Source organism: Diadema antillarum, unplaced genomic scaffold (assembly GCF_040938485.1).
Source record: "Diadema antillarum isolate AM-2024a unplaced genomic scaffold, OU_Dant_1.0 seq00000002_RagTag, whole genome shotgun sequence".
Taxonomy (NCBI): Eukaryota; Metazoa; Echinodermata; class Echinoidea; order Diadematoida; family Diadematidae; genus Diadema; species Diadema antillarum.
In genome coordinates this window covers 1,498,185-1,521,468 of record NW_027271124.1, presented here as the reverse complement: position 1 = coordinate 1,521,468, position 23,284 = coordinate 1,498,185, and the positions used below count along the sequence as shown (strand labels likewise).

Here is a 23,284-nt window from a genome sequence, read left to right as displayed (position 1 = left end):
GCCAATGACATTCAAGAAAAGACTTTGTCATGTTCTATACAGTCATGTACAATATTAGATTGCAATACTTGCCTCAGCTACAGGAAGAGTGAGTTAGTGCAGTTATGCAGGAATGGACAGTGCTGAAAAACAGCTTTGAAGCAGCCACTCACCCTCTCAAAAGGATGGTACATAAAGTTTTGGTTGAGATGGTGGATTCAGAGTTTTTAGCTTTTAGGGAGATAATTAGAAACCACTTATGAAATATTTAGGAGCACGTAATTCTAACAGGAATTCAAAGTTTATTTTATGAAAATCAATTTTGAAATGGCTGAGATATCCAAAAACAAAGTAAAATAAAATGGTCCTTTCTTTTTAATAGAATAAGAGGTGGGTCCCACCTTTTATTTTTAGGACCTTTTTGTTTTCCGATATCTCAGCCATTTCAAAACCAATTTCCATAAAATAAACTTTGAATTCCTCTTAGCATTGCATGCTCCTAAATATTTCAAAACAGGTTCCTTATTATCTCACAAAACAAGTTGGAAACTCTAAGTCCCATCTCAACCATCTCATCCCTGGGAGTGTAGCTCCACTTTCTTTCTTCTTTGTCTCTCTCTCTATATATATATCTCTGGATCTAGATTTACATATGATCTATATGTCTATCTATCTGTCTATCCATCTACACACGTATGTATTGACTATCAATCTATCTTTCTATCTCTCTTTATTTATCCCTCTCAATCTGCAAACTTGCTATTGGAGGTATTGGCTTATAAGTGCAACTAGCAACGGGGTAACCAGGATAATCTCAAGCTGAGCAAAGTATCATTAAAGAAAAAAAAGGTCCACATCAAATGCTGTATTTTCTGAGTAATAAGATAGCTTTATCATCACTAAAAAAATGATCAGACTACAACTGTGGGTAAATGGATTTTTAAAAGATATTTAAAAAGTAACTTTTTGTTCTAATAGCATCAGGGAACCTGTGGCACGATTGATTCAATCATATTCTACCCATGCCAAAAATGTAACTCCAAACTGTCTCAAAACATTCTTTAGTGCAAGCTGACTCTCCACATAAATATAAAGCTCATTTTCCGGACAGACTGCATAAGTTTGGGCTGATTAACTGACATGCCTAGTAGTGAAATTTAATGAGCCTTGCATTATCTCTATCATAAAACTTTGCTGGGGATATATATTTTATAGTTGTATATTCCGTTTCCACTATTTATGTCTTCTCTCTTTTTTCTTCCCCCTAGGGAGAAAGTCTATTGCAGTTTTTGTTTCTAAATTTCCTGTCATTCCTTTATGATTTGTAATTATAAATCCCTGTAAACTTTTAATCTGTGGCTGAGTCTCTTGAGAGAGAGAGAGAGAGAAAAAAAGAAATAGTGGACCACTTGTGGCTGCACTTGCATTTGTCTGTTCTACCCCGCAAGTCATAGTCTCCTTGAGTTCATGATCATAAGATTTACTGCTTCCTTAAGAGTGAGTAGAGCCTTGATACTGCTGGAAACATCTGAGTGCTTTCAGGATTAAAATGTTCTCCATTGAGTGTGGTGCTCTTAGCAGACACAAGTGTTCAGTTTCTTCCACTTCCAGTTTTGCTTTCTTATGGGCAGTTTATAGCATTTATATAACTTTCTTTGACAACCACTGTAGTCTGAGGGTAGTTTCCTGTACACTGTAAGAAAAATTAGTTCAACTTTGCATCTAGTTACCATTTTCACAGTAGGAGCACCTTTAAAGGTGCAACTTTGCACCTTTCTGACTGTCAGAAAGGTGCAAAGTTGCACCTTTAAAGGTGCTCCTACTGTGAAAATGGTAAAACCTGTGAAGGTGCTCTCAGTGTGTCGCTGGTAAAGATGTGAAGTTGAACATTTTTTCTTACTGTGTACTGACAGAAATATATACAGTTAGCATGTTTGACAGTTTACTCCATTTATTCATACTGAAATTGCCCTGTTTTGATTTATTAAACTAAATGTCCCTGACCCATCAAATTGATTTGCAGTCACTGAATCATAATGTTGATATCAGATCGACTGATTTGATATTGCACAATGCATATATTATGAGTGATGTATGAAAAGGTGAGCAGAGATGGGAATCTGACAATTTCATATTCAAATTGTATGCCTTCATGACCCCCTCTCCCATTCCCCCTCCCCCCCCCATAACCAAACAAACAAACAAAGGAAGAAATGAAGCATTTTGCTATATTTTGCAGGTATTGTATGTGTGTTTCTTTTGAAGTACTTTGAAACATTTTGCAGTGTTGCTTTTGAAGAACAATGTATCGAGCCAACATGAACATATTGGTTGAAAACAACAAGGGTGTTGATCTGTAATCTAAGTTGTAAAGTGTGAAATAGTCTCTGTGGTTTGCAGTTTATGGCCCCTTGTTTTCTGTCCTGCATCATACTCACCCGTCTGGTGTTAAATCGCTGTCAGAGTCACATGAGCAGCATTCATCGTCAAAATGAAGTGCTGTGCATGTTAGTCATGCTAATGATTTTCTACTCTTTTTTGTTGTTGTTGTTGCTGTTGTTGTTGTTGTTGAGATTTTCATTGAATATTACGGGAAGTTCAAGTTCAGTCAAATTAAGCTTTTGATGTGCATCAGAGCGAGAAAATGATACAATACATTATATGTCAGGGAATTTAAGCAAATTGTTTTTGTCGTACGCGTTGCTGCGTGTGTTTTGTTTGTAAACTGCTTTATAGTGTATTGGGATGTTAGTTCATATTGCAGTAAGTACAATTTGTACCTTTATGCAGCTTGAGTAGTATTGTGATTGTCCTAAGTAGTTTAAAGGCATAATTTGCCATTTGCAGATGAAACAAAACCCCAGCATTAGTGCTTTAAAATAGTTCTAAAATGTGAGTTTGGGATAAAAACAACCACTGTAAAAAATTGAATCCTATATTAATGTTAAGTATTGTTAAATACACAAAATGTGAACAATAGTCATAATAGAAATGTTTCCAGGCTAAACCATCTACAGTTACGGTTTAATGAGAAAAATACTGATATCTCCTTACATTTTAGGTTTTAGGGCAAAAATGTCATAGAGTAGGATGTTTTATGATACAACAGACCTACACAAATGCATCAAATGTGATATCTTGAACAGTTTTTTAAGTCACTGCTCCCAAAGGTAAACAGGACCTTTCAAATGTAGGGCCTTAGATATGAAAAAGTGATATTGTGATTTTTTTTTCCCATGATATGGGTGTCTCTCAGTGCCAGTAACCATTGATCTCTGATTGATTCATAATGTCTCATTGCAGAATTTCATGTCATAATGCAAGTTTTAATGACATGACATATTTTTGACATGTGTTGTGGTTGCTTTGTCTACAGATAGAAATTCTATGGAATCTATGAGATATTTGTGTGTGCATTTCATCAAGGACCAGAAGAGAAATCATGTGACCAGAGAACTGTCATTCTCTATTTGTTTGTTTTTCTGGACACCATCATGAAGTGCATGCACACAGCCGGATGCCTCTGTTGAACAACCAATTTTTGATTCGGTGTGGGGGTGCATGTAGTGTAATAGTTTACATAAACTTTTTTGTTTTTGTGTACTGTAAAAGTGGATATTTTCGCGAGACTAATTTTTCACGCTCATTCGGGTAAGAAGAGTTTCGCGTGTTTTTAATGCCGGGGAAACAAGACATCAACTACTGGAACATGTGGCCAACAAAGATATTCGCATGCTTTAATTTTCACGCCGGTATCTGGTTGCGCGAAATGCACGAAAATTTCAACATCGTGAAAATTTCTATTTTTACAGTATTCAATTGCTGAATATTATAATACGACAATAATCACAATGTGAAGTCACAGATTTTGCAGTGACTATCAAGGCATGTTCAGATTTGCAAGAATGTGCATGTTGCAGCAACAGTGACAAATAGATCATTATTGAACTTTAGAAGTTGTCATGATTTGTGAAGTCTTTATGTGATACACCCTAAAGCTTGAATTATTTGCAAAACCAAGAGCAGTAAAGCTTGATTCAGGTTGAAAACCTGAGCATAAATGCAATGACTTGAATAATTCAGCTGTGTGCAATGAAAACATTACTTTTCATCCTTCTTTCTCCTTCCCCACTCGCAAAAGGGAGTTAATACAGGCCATGCAAGACCCTGACGCAGGAATCACGTTGGGCACGCACAAAGTAGATGACACTACCGTCTACAAAGACTGCTTCACAGGTAAGATGCTGTATATTCCCTCAGTAAATTTGTTAGCACAGATTCGGCACATGCGATGAAATGCGGTGAGATGACTGGACAGGGAGGGAATGTACAGAACATGTTCCCTCAATCCGAAGGGTTAGGAAGGTCACATGTCGCATGACGAAGTTAGGGGAACATATCACACACTGTAATTATGTATTGTACTTGGCTGCCCTTGTTATTACAATGATCATGTGATCATGCTCTAGGCAGTCACATGTTCTACAGCGTCACATTATCAAACATTTTCTTTTCTTCTGAAGGGAGGGAACTTGAACAAGAATACGTCATGGACAGCAGACTTTGCGTTCCACACTAATTTTAGCGTGGAAATCAAAAGCCCACTTCTATTTGGTTTAGTCCCAGACACGCATATAATGTAAATTGATATACACACTACTTCAGTGATGATGTTTTTGGGGGAGGGGCATAGCTTTCTATGTAGAAACATAAGTGCATGTATATGTATTTTCAAATGGCCCACTATCTTTTCCTTGGCCTCGACATTGTTATTGAAAGGAAAGAGCGGGGAACTAAACCAGAGAGTGACGTCCATGCTTTGTTTCCTTCCTGAAGAAGTCATTACCACTAATAGCTCTTTCAAGTGTAGGCAACTCACTTTTGTATACCACCGGTACTGGTTTTCTTTTCTTTCTTTCTTTTTTTTTCATTGCCCAACGGATGGTAATAGCTACAAAGCACATATCATTACACTGTACCATACTGAATTTATATTTGCAATCTAATTGAATGTGCAATCTCACGTATTTGCACTGATGTCTCAAATTCATGGGGCTAAGAGATTGGTAATTTGCCATTTAATTTTATTCAGAGTCAATAGATATTTTCCTGTCAAGTGATGATATCATTTGTATATGCCGTGCTATGGGTCTGTTCCTTGGTATTAAACTGTCTCAATGGGTCTAAATGGGCCTCAATGGGTCTCAGCTGGATTTGTCTCTGCCAGGGACCCATTTCATGAAAAAAAAAAAGTTGTGTTGATATAAGTTTTCTTCTTCATTGTAACTTGCAATGTTTTTAATCTGTACCACATCATAATTCCAATACCAGTACTGTAAAAGTGGACATTTTTGCCATGCTGAAATTTTTTGCGCATTTCGCGCAACCACAAACTAGCACGAAAATAAAAGCATGCGAATATTTTTTGTTTACCATATGTATCAGTACCGGTAGTTGATGTCTTGATTCCGCGGAATTAAAAACACACTAAACTCTTCTTACCCAGCAGAGCGCGAAAAATTAGTCGCGCGAAATATCCACTTTAACAGTAGTTCGTACCACTTATTGTTTGTTTGTTGTTTTATTTATTATAATATTAAACATGGCCACTGATGAAGCATTCCTATATATGCTAATGAGCAAGCTACAACAGAGGGACTGATGAGTTTGGAGTCCCCTGGGTAAGTGACTTGGTAGTGAGGATAGAGTGCCTATCTTGTTAAAGGGATGGTATGATAGTTTTGGTTGAGATGAGGGATTCAGATCCTCACTTTTTGCATGATAATTAGGAACCACTTATGAAAAGAGCATACAATTCCAAGAGGAGTTAAAAGTTTATTAATTGTAAATCAGTTTTGAAATGGCTGAGATATCCAAAAATAAAGCAAAAACAACAAAGTGGTCCTTATAAAAGATGGGTCCCACCTTTCATTAGGGCTTTTTTGTTTTTGGATATAGTCAGCCATTTCAAAACCAATATTCATCAAATAAACTTTGAATTTGTCATAAATGTTGTATGCTCACTAATATTTCATAGGAGGTTTCTCATTATCTCACAAAAAAGTTGGAATCCTGAAGCCCCTTCTCAACCAGAACTATACCACCCCTTTAAACAAGCACATCATCACAGCCACTGACTGCTAGCAAAAATCTAACCACTGACCTCAGAATTGAGCTAGAGCATGTGGTTATATGGTTAGCTGCTGCCCTTAATTAGCAATTGAAATTATAACAGTTTGTAACAATTTTCCCTATCCCATATAACTGGAAAAACTCAAATGGTGGTGGTGCTGTTTGATGTCCACAACAGTGTGTTGATAATGCTGTGCTGATATGTAGTGCAGTAAAACTCTATTGGATCATTCAGGAAAAACAGCAAAAAACATGGAGCACTTTCTCTATTCCAAACTCAAATATAGTTTTGTAGATCATCTCAGCAATTGTTACTTGTTGGGAAAAGGAATATGCAGTTACAAACTCTGAAAATGCATTCCTATCGTAAAGTGACAATGTTTTAGTCATGGTAAAAAAGGGAAAAATTAGATGTGATTACCGCATCAACACCTTGTACATTCTGCCGGTGCCTGCTGCACAGTAACTCTGCATTACTGGAAGTGCACACAAGTTTAACACAGAAAGTATGACCCAGCTTGACCTCCACATGTTGGACATTGGTGCGTAAAATCACTGCATTCATTTGCATGTAGCATATATGGCCAGCATATGGAACCAAGTATGGACCCGACCGCTAGCGACAAAATGTTTACATTTACATGTAAATGTGATATGAAAAATCTTGAAGCTTGCCTCTGGTTACCCACGCCGATGAAAATCGGCAGGGGGTTATGTAAAGGGTTCCGTATGTTTGTTTTTTTGTTTGTTTGTTTGTTTGTTTGTTTGTTTGTTTGTTTGTTTGTTTGTTTGTTTGTTTGTGTACAAGATAACAAGAGAACGGGTAAACGGATTTGCACGAAATGTTCAGGGGATGTTTGGATAATGGCAGGAAAGAATCGATTAGATTTTGGTGATAATCGGTTGACCCTTGCAAATTCTGTGTGACCTTGAAGTTTTGACCCCATGGTATAGTGACCACTCCGAAAATTTCCCGTTTCTCACTTTGCGATTTTCCGCTACCATACGAACACATAAACTCCCAAACGATCCGACTTCGCTGCTCAAATGTTCGTAAGAATTCCGAAATTTACGTTTAGGCCTATTTGAGGGACTATGTCCTTCTAGATTAATGAAAGTTCGTTCTCCGTCGTCACAAACTGGCCCGTATTTTGATGATTTTTCAAATTAACATTGATTGTTTTTTTCGTTGGAGGAGCATTTGCTCAGTCAGTCACACTGCACGATATGCGCGCTCAATGTCAATGCGTGTGCAAGGCCGCTGAAAATGCATCGCGCTCTACACTGTTGGTGCAAAATTGCATCGGGGACGTTGCGGCGCTCGTTGGTGACCGAATACTGGTGCAGTAGACATTTGCATTCAACCCTTGCATTGAATAATTTCTGTAGACACTAATCATAGGGGTAATTGCCTAGGGAGTACCACGGTACGTAAATTTTGTTTTTCTCTTGCGCTTTTGTGGATACCATCAAAGATCGTACACTCATACGACCTTTGATATCATCACACTCTCGGCTTGCTATGAGCAAAATATCCCGCAAGAAAACGGCGTATTTCTCGATTTTTAGCGCTTTTTCGGCGACACGTCGCGTAGACAATACTCTTAAAACTGGACTTAATTCGCGCGCGCTTGGAAAAGTTCTGATTCTGCACTTTTGACAGTGGTATTTGGGATTTTCGATGGATTTTTGGAGGAGACTAAAGGACTTTCCTGTTGTGAATGAGTGCTACCGTATGTGAAATGATGTGATTTGCGTGTGATGTGACTGTAGAGCCAAAGATCGCACACTTCAGTGTACGATCTTTGGTAGAACTCACTGGCTGGTGATAAAGCACACTGGCAATTAAGTGACCGAATTCTGGTAGATGACCGAATGCACATTATGTTTACCCCGACTTTGTACAAGGCGTGGGTCTGCCGCCTTTGACGGCCTCTCTCTAGTTTACTCTTGAATCGCTGTAGTACTTTTCAAACAAATAAAGTATGTCATTATCTTCTTGAAGTTAAGGATGCATAGAACAACATGATTGCAAATTCTCTGTGTATTGTGCCTGATCTTCCTGTTTTCTGTTCAGGGGCCCAGGTGATCACATGGCTGGTGGACTGGGCGTTTGCTGAGACCCGAGAGAGGGCCCTGGAGATTGGAACCAAGCTGCTAACTCAGGCACAGCTCCAGCCAATGACGTGCTCTCTCGATAACGCCACCTGCCGCAAAATCTTCGTCGACGACGAGGAAGCCCTATACAGATTTGTGAGTTTCTTGTCTATACATGGCATATGATATTGTGTTGGGTTTATTGATTCTGTCACGCTTTTTAATTAGTGTAGTTCATATGACCTGACTTCTATATTGGAGATTCTATGTTCCTATTGTGCAGGATGCATACATCTCTGGACAGATTTGTCCCCCACAATGTAGAACTTAATGAGTCAGGTGTACAAACACGTATTCAAGCAGTACAAGGTATTTTTGTTGATTCCAGGGTCATCTGAGAGAATGACATGGTGTCCTTCAGGGACAAAATAGGGGATGTCGATCACAATCCAGATACTGAGATTTTATTTTTTTTGCCCATTCAGATGAATAGAAATATTCCTAATTGCTTATCATGATTATATGTCATTCAAACTGCACATGTCCAAAATCTAGCTACCATAATTGTGATACTTTCCCCCTAGTTTGTGTGCTGTTGTGATGTGTGTTTGAATGACAGGATATAAAATCTCAAGATTTTTTGCTCCAGCATTCACACACTCGCCATGGTGTGAAGAATCCTGCTATTTTTCAAATTATCTCCGTAATAATTAAAATGGAAATAATCGTAAGACATCTTCAGAGCTACCACGTCTCACACATTGTGAGTGAGACTCAAGCATTTAGGGTCCGCCTCACGATCTAACGCATGGCACCCATTTTTCTCACGCATCGGGAACATAGCTTAAAGGATTAAAATGAGAGTTGCAATGGAAGGCATATTTCCCTTTTGTCTTTCAAAATAAGTAAAAAATAGTCACTTAAGTATGCACCAGCTTGCACCATAAAGAGCTAAAAATTGAAAAAGCTTCTTTGCTGGCTCACTGCAGAGACATTAAACACTACACGTGTGCTTGTGTGCTCCCCACACCCTCCCCTCGCTCAGTTGCTTTACTCCCTCGCTCATGAACATGCTCGCACGCCGAGATGCTGAGTCATGAAAATCTCACTCATACAGAATTTTTTGAACTTGGCATCTATGCATCTTGGGATTTGGATCACAATGCTGATTGCACTATTAACTAGAAAAATGTTTATGTCCATGCATGCAAAATCCTAATAAAGCTTTGGATTGCGAGGCAAATCTCAAGATTTCCGTCCCGCTAATTTGCATCAGTGTGAATTGCACTATTGATTTAAAAAGAAAACAGTCTACCTTGAGTTCATAAGACTGTGTTATCATCTTATCGTGTTATCATGACACACAGTGTTTGAATTGTCTTTGGCCTGGAAAAAATCAGAGACCTGCCAGGTACTTAGAAAACTATTTTTAGCTTGGGTTTTGCATAGAGAAAATCTACACCTCACCTCTTTGTAGCAAGAGCTTCAAGTGTCTTCGGCTCCCAGGGTATGCAAGGCAGTGAATATAAATGTTATGTCTTACTTCTGAAACAAACATAAGAACCATGTGACATAATTTTGCATGTATGTGATGGTAGAGAGTTTCTCTGCTTCCTCTGTGCATAACTTGGCAGCTTTGAAAAGTGCCTTGAGAATAAGAACCAATGCTAGAATGTAAAGCTTCTGAACATACACTCAGAGCATGTACCTGGTAAAGTAGCTAAGTACATGAACAGAAAAAAAGAAAAAACAAAGAGAAAACAGTTCCAATGCTGTAGTGCCCAAGCATTCCTCACATTGTTGTTACAGTATTTGAAATAGACGACATACTCTAAAGGTGGAAATTTTAGTGACTGTAATTTTTCAAGATCAGCCAGGTAAAATCATTTTTGTGTTTTTGATTACATTGAATCTAAGCTATAAAATATTTTTGCATATGAGTAGCAAAATTATACCTGGGTTTCAAGTCTTGCACTAGTTTAATGTTGCATGAAATGCATGAAAATTTCTACTCTTACAGTAAGTTGTACTTTGCACTGCGGTTGACGTGAAACCATAAACCTTCCATGAAAGTACGGGGAGGGATCCAGGAATTCCATAAAGAGGGGGCGCATGCATCCCCCTCCATTTTTTCTTTTTTATTTCTTTTGTTTTAACAAAAAAAGGGGGCGTGCCCTGTGCGCCTCAACCTGGATCTGCCACTGAAAGAATACAAGGTTTCAAACACCACATCTTTCTTTTGCCATAAATGAACCTTCATAAGCTACTGTGAACTGTTTTATAAAAGTGTTCTTGTGCAGATGACAAATTTCACATCTTTTTTCATGACTGTTTTAATTACCAAAATCTCTGAAGCATCCATGATGCCACAAGAATGCAGCAAAACAGAAAAAAAAATAGTAATAGATAAAAAAAATGGATAGATGAAAAATATCCCGAGAAAATTACAGAAGCAATATGATAGCAATTTATGTCTCATCTGTGTATTTGAAAGTGGGAGTACCAGCGTTTTTGCTTTGATTTAAAAAAGTACATGTGAACCCTTTGTTTTTAAAATGCTGAACTGGATTATCTTTATGGGCTTGTGAAAAAGAGTAGAATGAGTTTTTATTGTTCAAAACTTGCCCATTTTATTGTCATCATTTTTTTTTCATAGTGAATCTATTCATGCTTTGGATCACTAGTTCAGTTTAGTTCGGTTCAGTTCCTGCTGATAAGGGAAAGGCCAAAGTAAAAGTTTGTGTTCAACAACTTCGAGTCACTGCATGCATGAAAGGAATGTGATGCTTTTTGTAGAAACTGAAGATGAAAGTACATGCATTAGTAATCACAATGTGACTTTGAAAAAGCCATCTATACATCTTGATTATGATCAAAGTTTTCTGGCTGGGTCAGTGACCTATCTACGTGCAACATCAGCAACCAGTGACGATAATCTGACACTGAAAGAAGAGAAATAATGAAGATAATTTTTAGCCACCTTTGAGGTCTCACTGGAAGTCTCATAAAGGTTGTAAGTTCAAGCCTCAGCTGATATTTGTATTGATGTCTTCTTGCCATGAAATGGTTATGCACAATGACTCTCCTCCGGCCACCCTGGGAGTAGAGGGGACTCTGTAGGATGCCAGCATACCTGGGCATCTGCAACTATGGCAACCGGCATCAAATGTAATGATTGTGCACTTGCAATGTTTGAGATGAACATCGTGAATAGCAGTTTAATGACACTTTAGTATGGGACTTTCACTTAAGTAGGCCGATTCAAATCAGGAAGGTCACTCACACCCCGGTAGAACTACTTTCATTTTCTGTTGAAAAGGAAAGTTTGTTTTATTTGATAGGCCATTGTGAATGTGCTGGGAGTTTCTAACTTTCATCATTTCTGAATCTCCCTTCAGTCATCACTTAACATGTCCAATTTGAGGAACGTGCTGGACAGCAGTGATTCGTCGAGCAGCGACTCAGACTCGGAGGAGAAGCTGTCGCGGAAGCCGAAGGAGGATCTGCCAGCGAAGTCGTTCAAGGGTCACGGAGGGAAAGTCGTCAAACAGGGTTTCCTGCTAAAGAGGGTGAGGTTCTCGTGGCTTGATTAGTGTCAAGGTGCATTGTTGGAAATATTCTATAATTCTATTTGGACAGTAATGATATTTAAACATCTTGAGAGGAAAGGAAGCAGCCCAGGGAGAGAACAAACATTGCAGACCGTGGAGAAGCACTTTGTTTTGATATATGGCCATAAATGTACATACCTTGTAACTAGAAAAGCACTTGAAGAGTGCAGACCTCCGCCAAGCAGCCCATTTCCCCCTCTCATGCTTGCTGAAAATCGCCCATTTTCCCATTATAGAAGCCTTTTGTTTACGTAGTCAGCTTCCAGCTACGTGGTGCCTCGACCCAGCAGAGCATGCGCTTTAGAGCGCGTATGCAAAGGTCACAATAGTGCAGCTTGATATACACTGTAATCCAGAGTTCATTGACCCTAGCTGCGAAAAGCTACAAAAATCCTCCAAAAATCCATAAGAATTCCTGGATCACTACCAAAAGTGAATCATCTGTTTCTTGTGTCATTTTCAACTTTTCCTGCAAGTTTCATTCAAATCCGTTTACAACTTTTTGAGTTATTTTGTAAACAGACAAACTTACGCCGATGATCACTTAACCTCCTCCTTCCTTGGCGGAGGTAATGATGCATCATGAATAAAAATTACTACTGAGATACGCTGTGCGACATGCAATGACTTAAAGCGACGACTTTGCAGAATCAGGCAAGAGCGAATATTTGCATAACTAGAAGTCATTTGTATTTCAAATATGCCCATAAAACTGTAATTTTTTGATGCAGAAGCACTTCCGGCTGTGGATTGGCAAGCTGTACATGAAGATTTGACAGTCCAAGCATACATGTACATCTTTGAACATATGCCAGTTTGCACACACTAGTGCTGTTATGTTGGTATTTGGTCTCTTCTTTTCCCCCACCCCTCACTATTACATTGCTTGTATGAGTCATCAACCTTTTCAAAGTTGGAAACCTGTAGTTGAGATATAAGTGCGCTTCTTTGCTGGCTCACTGCAGCAGAAACATTAAACACTACATGTGTGCTTGTGTGCTTATTGTCGATCAAAAACAAAAGTAGTCTTACAGATGCACCCGTGAAGAATGTTTTTATGAAAAGGGGAAATATACAGTGCATGTGTGTCATGCTGTATACGTAGTATATTTTGCGGCGTTTTTAGTTTTGCAATGCCAGAGAGTCATTTGATCAGTGCAAAATTAACAACTATACAAAAATCTTGCCTCTTGTATTAAACATGACTGTTCTGTATATTGTCTCCAAAGTGGAGGAATCACAGATTTTTCTCCTCAAAGGGGGAGGGGGTTACAAATGTCTCATTACATGACTGTTGGTCCCTGTCGCAAATTCAAAGCGCACAAAATTGTTGTGCAAGTCTTAATTCGTGAAATGTATGGCATATATATAGTATGCCAGAGACATTCACCAGGAAAATGTTGCGCTCATATCGCCCATCAAGGCTAAGACGGGTTGAATCAAACTTCACAGCTTCTCATGATAAATAGAAAGATTATGCGCCCATTTATCAGCGGACTTTGGCATCAGTCGTCTGGCACCGAAGTGGGAAGTACCCTCACGAGGAGTGTGTAATCTTTTATAACATGCATGTATGCCAATAAAATTACACAGGGACGTTGTCAGTCCTATTGTGTACTACTAGGGGGAAAAAAAATCTCACCTTTTGTTAATTCCGTAATTGTGTTACTGATAGGATTATTCTAAGGGAAGGTTGACTTCCCTTTATGATATTTTTTTTTTTTTTATTGGCCACCATTTCAATGTTGATGTAGTTCATGCACATTGTGTAAATATACTCTCTTACCCTGATTTATCACAAAATTATGATGCCAATGGAGATGTCTTTCAAAATGGATTTGTGATTCAAACATGATATGATTTCTCATGTGCTTTGAGCAAGCTTCTCCTAAAAGTAGAACAGATGAGATATACCCCGGGCTATGGCATTGTAAAGCACCGCATCGCTTTTCTTGAGATGTACAGTTTTTAAAATATACACTGCTGTCATGATGGCCAAATTTTAGCGATTGGCGCTGACAATCCCAATGCCAATTCATCCCTGTTATCATGTGTATAGTATAAATAAAATGATAATATTAGATTTTTTAGTTGGTACACCAAGGTACTGAATACAATACATCTTGTGTATGCATAGGAAAGGAGATGCCAGTGCCTTTTATTTACATTTGTTTTTCACTTCATACTGTGCAAACTTCCTACATAGCATGGAAACTGTGACATTTAGATGCAAATTTATTTGCATTACTGTCATCATTCCTTGAGCTTCCCTTTTCTTTACAAGACATGTCAGAGCAAGAGTTGGGGTTAGCTAGGAGACCAGGGAGCAGAGTTCTAGGTTTTGGAGTTTCACTATTAACCCATTGAGGATGGTTTGATTTTGCTACAACATGCGTTTCCCATGGACACCTCCCCAAGTATACTCGGGGCTTGTCCTCAATGGGTTAAGGTGTATTTTAGTTTTGCCTCCTCCAAGGCAGGAGGTCATACAATGTATGTTTTCATGGGTGTTGGTTTGTTTGAAGTACACTGTATGTTTGCAAAATAACTCCTAAAGTTGAGAACGGATTTGAATGAAACTTGCAGGAAAAGTTGATAATGACACAAGGAACAGATGATTAAATTTTGGTACTGATCTCAGAATTTTTAATGAATTTTTGAAGGATTTTTGATCTTTTGACAGATAGGGTCAATGAACTTGGGAGTTCAAGCTGTGTGTATTTGAGGTTTGCATACACGCTCTAAAGCACATGCTCTGCTTGTGTGAGGCACAGCATAGCTGGAAGCTGATAACGTCAACAAAAGGCTTCTATTTCGGGAAATTAGGCGATTTTCAACATGCATATAGGTTGAAATGAGCTGCTTGTGGAGGTCTGCGCTCTCTTAGTGCTTTTCTAGTCTTTTTAATCTTTTTTTTTTTGTGTGTAGTACAGACTGTATACCAAGCAATTTTTGCAGGCCTGACAGATTTTGTTTGAGAGTGATCACAACAAAGTATCTTGTCAGTTCATAAGTATGTGTATATAATGACATGACAAAGGAGAAAAAAGAATGACAAAAATAAATGGGAACTTGTACAATTTGGCCTCTTTTATCTGCTGTTAAAGAGGCGACTGCTGACAGCTAGTGTCATTTTTAGCATGTTGTGTCATAGATGGCGATGCAAGAAAGCAGCAAAATAAATATGAGTCAGTAGTGCTCTACAGGGTTTTTTTTTTTCATCATCATAATTATCAACAAAATCATGTTGTCACCATAGTTGTCTTAAATTGATTTGTCATGTGGATGTTGTTTTTTAGTCTTTGTACCTCTTTTTTTTTTTGCACATATATATGTCAGTTAGAATGAATGGCAGGTCTACCCTGACTGACAAGATGCAGGCATCGGTTGCGATGCCAGTATGATTTTGTGTTTGACCATGGTTTCTGTAGATCAGCAAACATAATATGGGGGATTGAATTTCTTTTGATATATCCGTGTGGCATTATTGTTGGCCAGTGCATACAGGTAATGCTTACCGTACCAGTAGATACATTGTACAGTGGTGGGAAGCAAAAAATCAGTGCTTGCTAGCATTATAGTTCCTTCGATCGTCTGCCAGCAACAAAGCATGCAATCAACTCCGATTTGAACCCCAAGTACTGTAGCAATGAAGATAAACTCTTCTGAAGGAAGTTTTAAAGTCCATTGGAGAGCCAAGTTTGGAGTGCCGTTTACACCCCCCTCCCCCTCCTGAATTAATGCTATTCGAAGCTCAAGTTTTGTAATCCCACACAGAAATTCGTGACAGTCTGTCCACACACTTGGATGCCCAGGGTCACGTTGCAATCATTGCTTATTTTTTTCCCGTTCAAACATGGTGATAATTTGTCCTGCAGTGTGTGTGAACGTTGGCAAATGAACTCGAGTTTTGCATTGCAATGCAAAAAAACGCAAACTCTTGTGTGTGAATGTGGCTTCTGAGACCTCCTTCAGTATATATCCTGCATGAAAAAAAATTTCAGTAAGTGTCATTGTGTGTCAGCTGGAGAACCGATACACCATGTTTGCAATTTGATAGTTTCCATAAGTGTGCTCAAGGAAGTAGGGACTCTGTTTGCTTTGAATTGGATCAACATGTTTATCATCCTAGCACAGACAAATGCCAGATTGTAAGTGGCACCAGAAGAAATCATTAACAAAACATTACAAGCAGATATAGACAAAACAAATGGAAATCATCGAGTCTCTTTTTCATAACATTGCTTGATGTGTTCTATACTGTAGCCATAATATGTCATCACAGTTAATGGTGAGAATTGTGTAATATTCAATTGTAAAACCAATTGTGACAATTGTACACAAGATACCATTGCTCTGCAGTGATGATTATCCTTTGGCATATCAGCTTCTTGTCCCTTTCATAAGCTGTGCTGTTTTGCACCATGAGAAGGAAATTATTTGCAAATCCTTTCAAAGATATTTTGCTTTTGTTTCCCTGTTGTAATCTTTTCTGTATGAATATTGCTTTTGCCCTGAAGAAAGCAAAGCAAGGTAAAGCAAAAAAAAAAAAAATGTATATATCTTATCAAACCACAGAACAGGAAGATATACACACATCACCATATTGTTGTAGCAATAAGCCTGATAATTGTGCAACAAGCCTGATAATGTGCAATATGATACGGGAGTGTACAAAACACACTGGAGGTTGACCCAAAAGCCTATAGGGGGGAATGCAAACTAGGCTTCACGGAGAGGTCTAAATTTGTTTATTATTGTGACTGCATGATGCTCAGCTATGACCAACAAGTGTGTAAATGCACCTTAAAGTTAGTCATGTCATGGATGTTAATTGTTCTTCTGACTAACCCTGAATTGTTTGCTTTTTAGGGCCATGTCCGCCACACTTGGAAGGCCAGACTCTTTGTTCTTTGGGATGAACCAGCCTACCTACAGTACTACAGAGGATCCAAGGTATTAAGGATTGATTTTGGTTTCCCATATTTCATTTCATTTCATGTCAATTTTTCTATTTCTGCAACTTTTTCATGAACAAAATTTTACCAAGAAAATACATGTGAAGTATGATAAAGTGATTGCATGTTTTGATTTCATGATACAAATTATTGTAATGTAATACAGTCACATCTGGAGTAATGAGCAGTATATTATATTGTATTTTCGATTATGTAAAGTTTGATGGGGTTGCAGGTTTTGACACAAAGATATTCCACATACAATGCCAAATTCCCACTGGTAACATGGATAATGTTGGGCCAGGAGTGGGCAATTCTTGTAGTCATCATGTGGCTGCAACATTTTTTATTTTACTATGCGGGCCTGTCTTTTTTATGAGTAGTTTATTTCAGTGAATAGCTTTGTGAGGCTCATTTGTTGTCTGAGAAATGTTTGTAGAATTAATTCCTGTCATCATGAGCGAAAATTTAGCAAGAATTTCATGTGACACCCCCCCCCCCCCCTCCCCCCCCCCCCAAAAAAAAAAAAAAACCACAGTATACTGGTATATCCTTTAACCCGTCATTGAAATACTTGAAAGCAAATATTGTTCCTTATACCCTCTGGAGGATCCAAGTCATATGTATTCTGAAAACCTTCCCTTAAACTCTTTTATGACCTCTGGCAGCTGTCTTACTGCACATTAGGTTAGTTTATATGTTAGCTGGTGATGACCTTCAGTGATAACTTCTGTGTTGGTAAAAACGCCAGTTCTCGAAACCCGTGTGGCATTTATACTGCAGCCGAGGTTCTTTGAGGCTGATGCTGTAGGATGCTCTGGAACCACCCTGTGGGTGCATGGTTTCAGAACAGGTTGATCTGACGGGATCTCCTTTTCTGAATCCTGTCTGTTTATACTGAGCTGAATGCAGAATGGCTGCCCGAGGCTGCTATTTATAGGCGGCTTCAGAACCCCCGTTTTGTTTAGTAGGCCTACAAATAGGGTACATGAGTCATCTGTATATCACCTGTTCGTATTATGAAAGTGGTAGAGTTGCTGAAGTTGTGATGCCTTTGTCTCAGTGTAGGGTGGAATCATGTCTGGAAGACATTCCTTCCCTCTTCATCATTATTGATTCTTTTTTTTTTAATTCTTAATGATGGTTTGCTCAAGATTACAGTGATTACACTCAAATGACAATGACGCAGTTTACGCAAGGTAGGAAATTTCTGTCTCGGATCTGTGATATGAAACTTGCTATGTTTGAATAGGGTCATTATCAGATATATCTGTTCACATTATATCTATGGTAATTTTTAATCACTTGTTGCATCAAATGGGTCTCCACCCTTTAGAAAATAGCCAGGAACACTTCACCACACTTTCGAATGCAATTCTCTGTCTGTATACAGCTGTCAGTTTGATCACAGATGAGACATTGAGAATGACATATAAAAACTCCCAATGTCAATATAATGCACTATAATCACCGCATACTAATAATAGCTCTTATGTTAAAGACCTCATATTCATTATATACAATAATGTACATGTACATCATGGTGCTCTGTAGAAAAAGAGACCAAAAAAAGACAGGATAAAACAGAAGAAAAGAGCGGGGGTTAATTAGCTCTAGGTCAATCTGCTGTACAATCTGTGAACATGCAATTCCATTGAATAGCAATAAAGTACCAATTAAGGCTTGACCTGATGGTTTTAATGGCTGCACTTCAGTGTTCCAAAGATCTGTCTCGTTCATGTTTACCAGGGAAACCTTTTGAATGGAGGGTGAATTCCATATAGTGACGTAGCTGTCAAGAAATATATCACAAAAAGTTGTTTATACTCAGTGAGCAAAGTGTCAAGTACACTGTAGTTTACAGAGGGATTTTTTCTATAACAGAGACCGTGTGAGTGCCAAAAGTGAAGCGAACTGTAGCTGTACCGTACTGTGCCAGAGTATGAGCATTCGAGCACTCTGTGGAGATAGTGTACCTCATCACGAGTTATTTTTTAAATCAAGTCAGAGGGTTACAGTTTTGTGGCGATGGGGTCATTCATAATGCCCGCTTTCTCTGCAGGCATCCCTAACAAAGAGAATCACATCTTTGTATTATGACTTAGTGTGCTACCCGCACACAACATGTCAACAGCTTCTGGTACAAGTATGCTTTTGGACCAGTTTGTGTTCATGGTAGGCTCTCTAGCTGGCCTGGTACGGTTTGGTGCATTACACTTTTGGAGCACACATTGGGAAGTTGTCCACTTTTGGCAGGGTATGGTAAAAGTACGGTATGCTCTGGGAGCATTTTGAGTGTTCCTCTGGCACAGATATGGTATGGTATGCTTTAAGACAGCACTCAAACACACCCTAAGCAACTAAACAACTTGAAGAGATGCTGTACGGTGGCTTGGCTCAGCGGATAAGACTATCTGCTTTCAATCTAGAGGTCCCTGGTTTCGAGTCCGTTGGTAACAGTGATAGTGCCTGATGTATGCAAAGCTCTCTATTCCCAATGCTTAGTCCTTCAGAGGGGGACTGGAAGCCATTAGTCTTGTGGTTTTTGGTCGCTGGCTTACAAAATCATCGCTTTCTCTCATGATGGTCATGTAAAACTAGTTCTAAAAGCACTCAGAGAGCACAGACCTCCACAAAGCCATCCATTTCCACCCGTATGCATGTATACACGTGTGATGAAAAACGCCCAATTTCCCAACAAGAAGCCTTTTTCCTACGTCATCAGCTTCCAGCTGCGCCTCGGATTACCCGATCAGAGCACGCGCTTAGGGCGTGTATGCAAACCTCAGATAGGTGCAGCTTGAACTCCTAAGTTCATTGACCCTGTCTGCAAAAAGATCAAATATTTTTCAAAAATCCATAAAAATTCCCGCATCACTACGAAAAGTTACCTTATCATCTGTTCCTTGTGTCATATTGACTTTTCCTTCAAGTTTAATTCAAATACGTCCACAACTTTTTGAGTTATTTTGCAGACAAATAGACCAGCAACGATGAAAACATAACATCCTGCTTTGGTGGAGGTAGTAAAGCATTACCCAATGCAGACAAACTTTCATATCACAAGATGAGAGAATTAAGTATATATGAGGAAGTGAATAGTTTACTCCAATAGGGAAGCAATGTGTTTGTGTTTTCGGGTTAGAGAAAATGTGATCGTTGTTAAAATCAACTGTACCTGTTGATAAGATTTCATTTTTTTTTTGTTCTAGGCAGTAAGCAAATAATCAATGTTGGTGGAGGTGATGGGACAAACTATCACTTCCGAGGCGATCTGGACGTAGCTATCTTTCCGAAGCGCAGCTGAGGAAAGATAGCGTACACATTCAGATCGCCAAGGAAGTGATAGTTTGTCTCATTGCCTGAAACTAACAGTTGATTATTTGCTTTATATTCCACATCTAGGGTCCTAGAAATTCCCTATTCCACGTCTGAAACCGTTTTAGCTGTCTTTAGGTATCCTTAGGGCTTAGGCTATGTGTGCGCGTAGATGACAAAACAATGAATTTGCTGCACGCACTGCGCGGCACTGAAGTGAAAGTGCATTGCACCGTGTACTATCAAGTGACCTAGGTCACATGATAGTCCACAGTGCAACGCACTTTTATTTCGCGCGTACTCATCTTGCGTTAGGACTGTGTGGACTGTGTGGAGATCAGCGAAACAAAAGGGACTATAAACATAGAGTGTAACGAACTTTTCTTCTCAGGTGATGTGATGGGCAAAACTACGCTTCATCACGTGATCAGCTCTGGACCAATCCTATTGCAACGTTCTTAGTATGTGGAATATAATAAATACTAAATTGTGTTTCTTGGCCCCATGTCACAGGCTGGTGAGGAGAAACCATTAGGAGAGATCCCTCTACACAAATGTGTGGTCGGTGCCCAGGAAGCACAAGAAAAGTCAGGTAAACAACTCTTGCTTTAATTAACCCTTCGTGCACCACTTCAAATTTTTGTCCATGGGTATGTGTGTGAAATCAGTGCATATTGGACTCATGGGCACACCAAGTATTAATTATCACCTCTGAATGTCAATGCACCCTATGTGTGACCGCCCGGCTCAAAACCCACAAGAAATTAGGCCAGAATGGATTTATACTTTTCTGCATAATTTTGAGAGTAATCTGAGCTTTAACCCTAAAAGGGCCTTCGACGTCCAAATTTGCAATGTCCGCGCATACTTTTGCGAAGCCACGCCCATTTTTGTAACGCAATGTCGCCCCAAAACGGGCACAATTTTGTGATCATCCCCTCCCCCCTGCCACAAGCAGGTTATGTGGTGACAGTGAAATTAAGCATATTGGATGAGTCTTGCATGACCATGCACAATAAAAGAAAAAAAATTATTCGCACACAAATTTCCGTACTTCAAGAAATGCCATATTGGTTTTAATGATATTTATTTGTGATGTGTCATCGGGAAAGCCATATGATATCAGGTAAATTTTTGTTGTTGTTGTTTTTGGCAGATGTGAATTCGCCAGATGCTTCAATTTGGTGTAAGAATTGGCCAACTTCATTGCATAGAAGGAAAATATTAAGAAGATAAAATCAAAGTTATATTGCTAAAGGCGGCTTTACTGACATTTTTCTTCCATGTGTGATCTCTGACTTTATAGGGTAACATAATGATGCACCATATACCACACAAACAACGAAAATAACTTCTATAGCTACTGGCTGCATTGAAGGAAATCTCGCCATGAATGACACCCATGGAATAAGAAAGAAGAAGAAGAAAAGAGCTCGTAACCAGCTCATGATTTTGTGGTCCAACCACTTCCTTCAAAGTTGAAAGTCAGGAAGCACCCTTGTGTTCTAAAAATATCTGTCACCAAACATACCGCGGTACTTTCAGATGTGTTTCCTTCACCCAACCCCATCTCCCCCCCCCCCCCCCCCCCCACACACACACACACCATGCATTCAGGCAGTTCAGCAAGACATAATGACCTGAATTCACAGAGGCAATTCAAATCAAAGCCATGGTCCAAGAACTGAATCAGTTGCAAAATAGGCGTACCTTTCACATGCTTGTGTCAGTGCCAGTTTGTTATTAGATGTGTGTTGGCATACGCCATCTCTCACCACATCTACGCAAACAAAATTTGCATAATCCATGGGCTGAAGATAAATTACCTTTGTTGAATTGGGCCAGTTCTTGGGATGTTCGGCCTGCTCACTAAACGTACCCATCTAGTTATGTATTTTACAGAGATTACCTTGTACAGCAGGGTGATCCGAGTTTGATACAGATATTGATATGATTATAGGGCAGACAAACCCACACACTTTCACACACCTGTATCATATATGCACACACGCACACACACACACACACATCAGGGGGCGGCGATTACGTTCATGCCAAGGGGTTAATGTTTTCATTTCCACTCCAATGAGTATATGGCCAGGTTTTCCCAATGTGCAATTTTTACGCCCGTTCCTCTCACTGCACAAACGCATTCCTATCCTCTTGTCTTCGTTTCCCGCCACTCCTGCAGATGTGACGGTGAAGAACAAGGCGCGGCAGAACCTGTTCAGCGTAACCACCAAGAAGGGGCGGGTCTATGTCTTCCAGGCGAGAACACCGGAGGAGAGGAACGACTGGATGAAAGCCATCTTGAGTCCCATCAGCGTGGGCAAGCACTAACATCATTGTTTTACAGACTCCGTCTGGCTGCTGTAATGGAGTTCCAGTTCTAGTCACTTTCTTCTTCTTCTTTTTTTCAGACTTACATGCCAGTTTCTGCCCCCTTTCCCTGCCCTTGTAATCTTCTTGAAACTGACTTGTATCAGGATATAGCACATGGCTAGCAAAGCCCGAGCCTAGGAAAATCACTGAGAGAAAAAGAAGAAAAGACTTATATTTCAACTTCGCCATCCCTATGTGAACATAAGGAAGTACAGATACGAGCTTAAGTTCTAGCCTCTTGTATAAAACAGTTGTGCAAAATCTAGGCAAGAAAAATCTGCCAATACCAAACTTTCTACAATCAAAAGTTGTGTTTTCACTCTTTTTTTCTTGAAACATGATACATGTGTTATTATAAAGGTTTCACATACATGTGTTATACATGTGGTGGTTTTTTTATTGTTTTTGTAGGAGAAAACATACAGTTATGGTGTTCAGATTTCATGCTCTTAACTTTTCCCCTTCTTGTGTGCATCTCATTTGCACTTGTCATAATATGATGCTTTCTTCTTATTGTAATATTAAAGGCATAATTTACCATTTGCAGATGAAACAAAAACCCAGCATTAATGCTTCAAAATAGTTCTAAAATGTGAGTTAGGGATAGAAACAACCAATATAAAAATTTGTTAAATATACAAAATGGGAACAATACTTATAATAAAAATGTTTCCAGACTAAACCGTCTACAGTTATGGTTTAATGAGAAAAATAGTGATATCTCCTTGTATTTTAGGTTTTATTGCAAAAATTTTACATGGTAGGATGTTTTGTGATACAACTGGCCTACACATATGCATCAAAAGT

The 23,284-nt window shown here is 39.0% G+C and overlaps 1 protein-coding gene across 1 annotated transcript in view; it reads left to right on the top strand.

Annotated features, from left to right (window-relative positions):
- Positions 1-22,435, top strand: part of LOC139724906 (pleckstrin-like) — a 29,349-nt gene extending 6,914 nt beyond the window's left edge. The window contains exons 4-9 of the mRNA XM_071636030.1: positions 4,121-4,215; positions 8,189-8,364; positions 11,607-11,777; positions 16,692-16,775; positions 20,609-20,687; positions 22,287-22,435. Of these exons, the coding sequence (XP_071492131.1) occupies positions 4,121-4,215; positions 8,189-8,364; positions 11,607-11,777; positions 16,692-16,775; positions 20,609-20,687; positions 22,287-22,435 (754 nt within the window). The remainder of the gene's footprint in view (positions 1-4,120; positions 4,216-8,188; positions 8,365-11,606; positions 11,778-16,691; positions 16,776-20,608; positions 20,688-22,286) is intronic.
- The last annotated feature ends 849 nt before the right edge of the window (positions 22,436-23,284 follow it).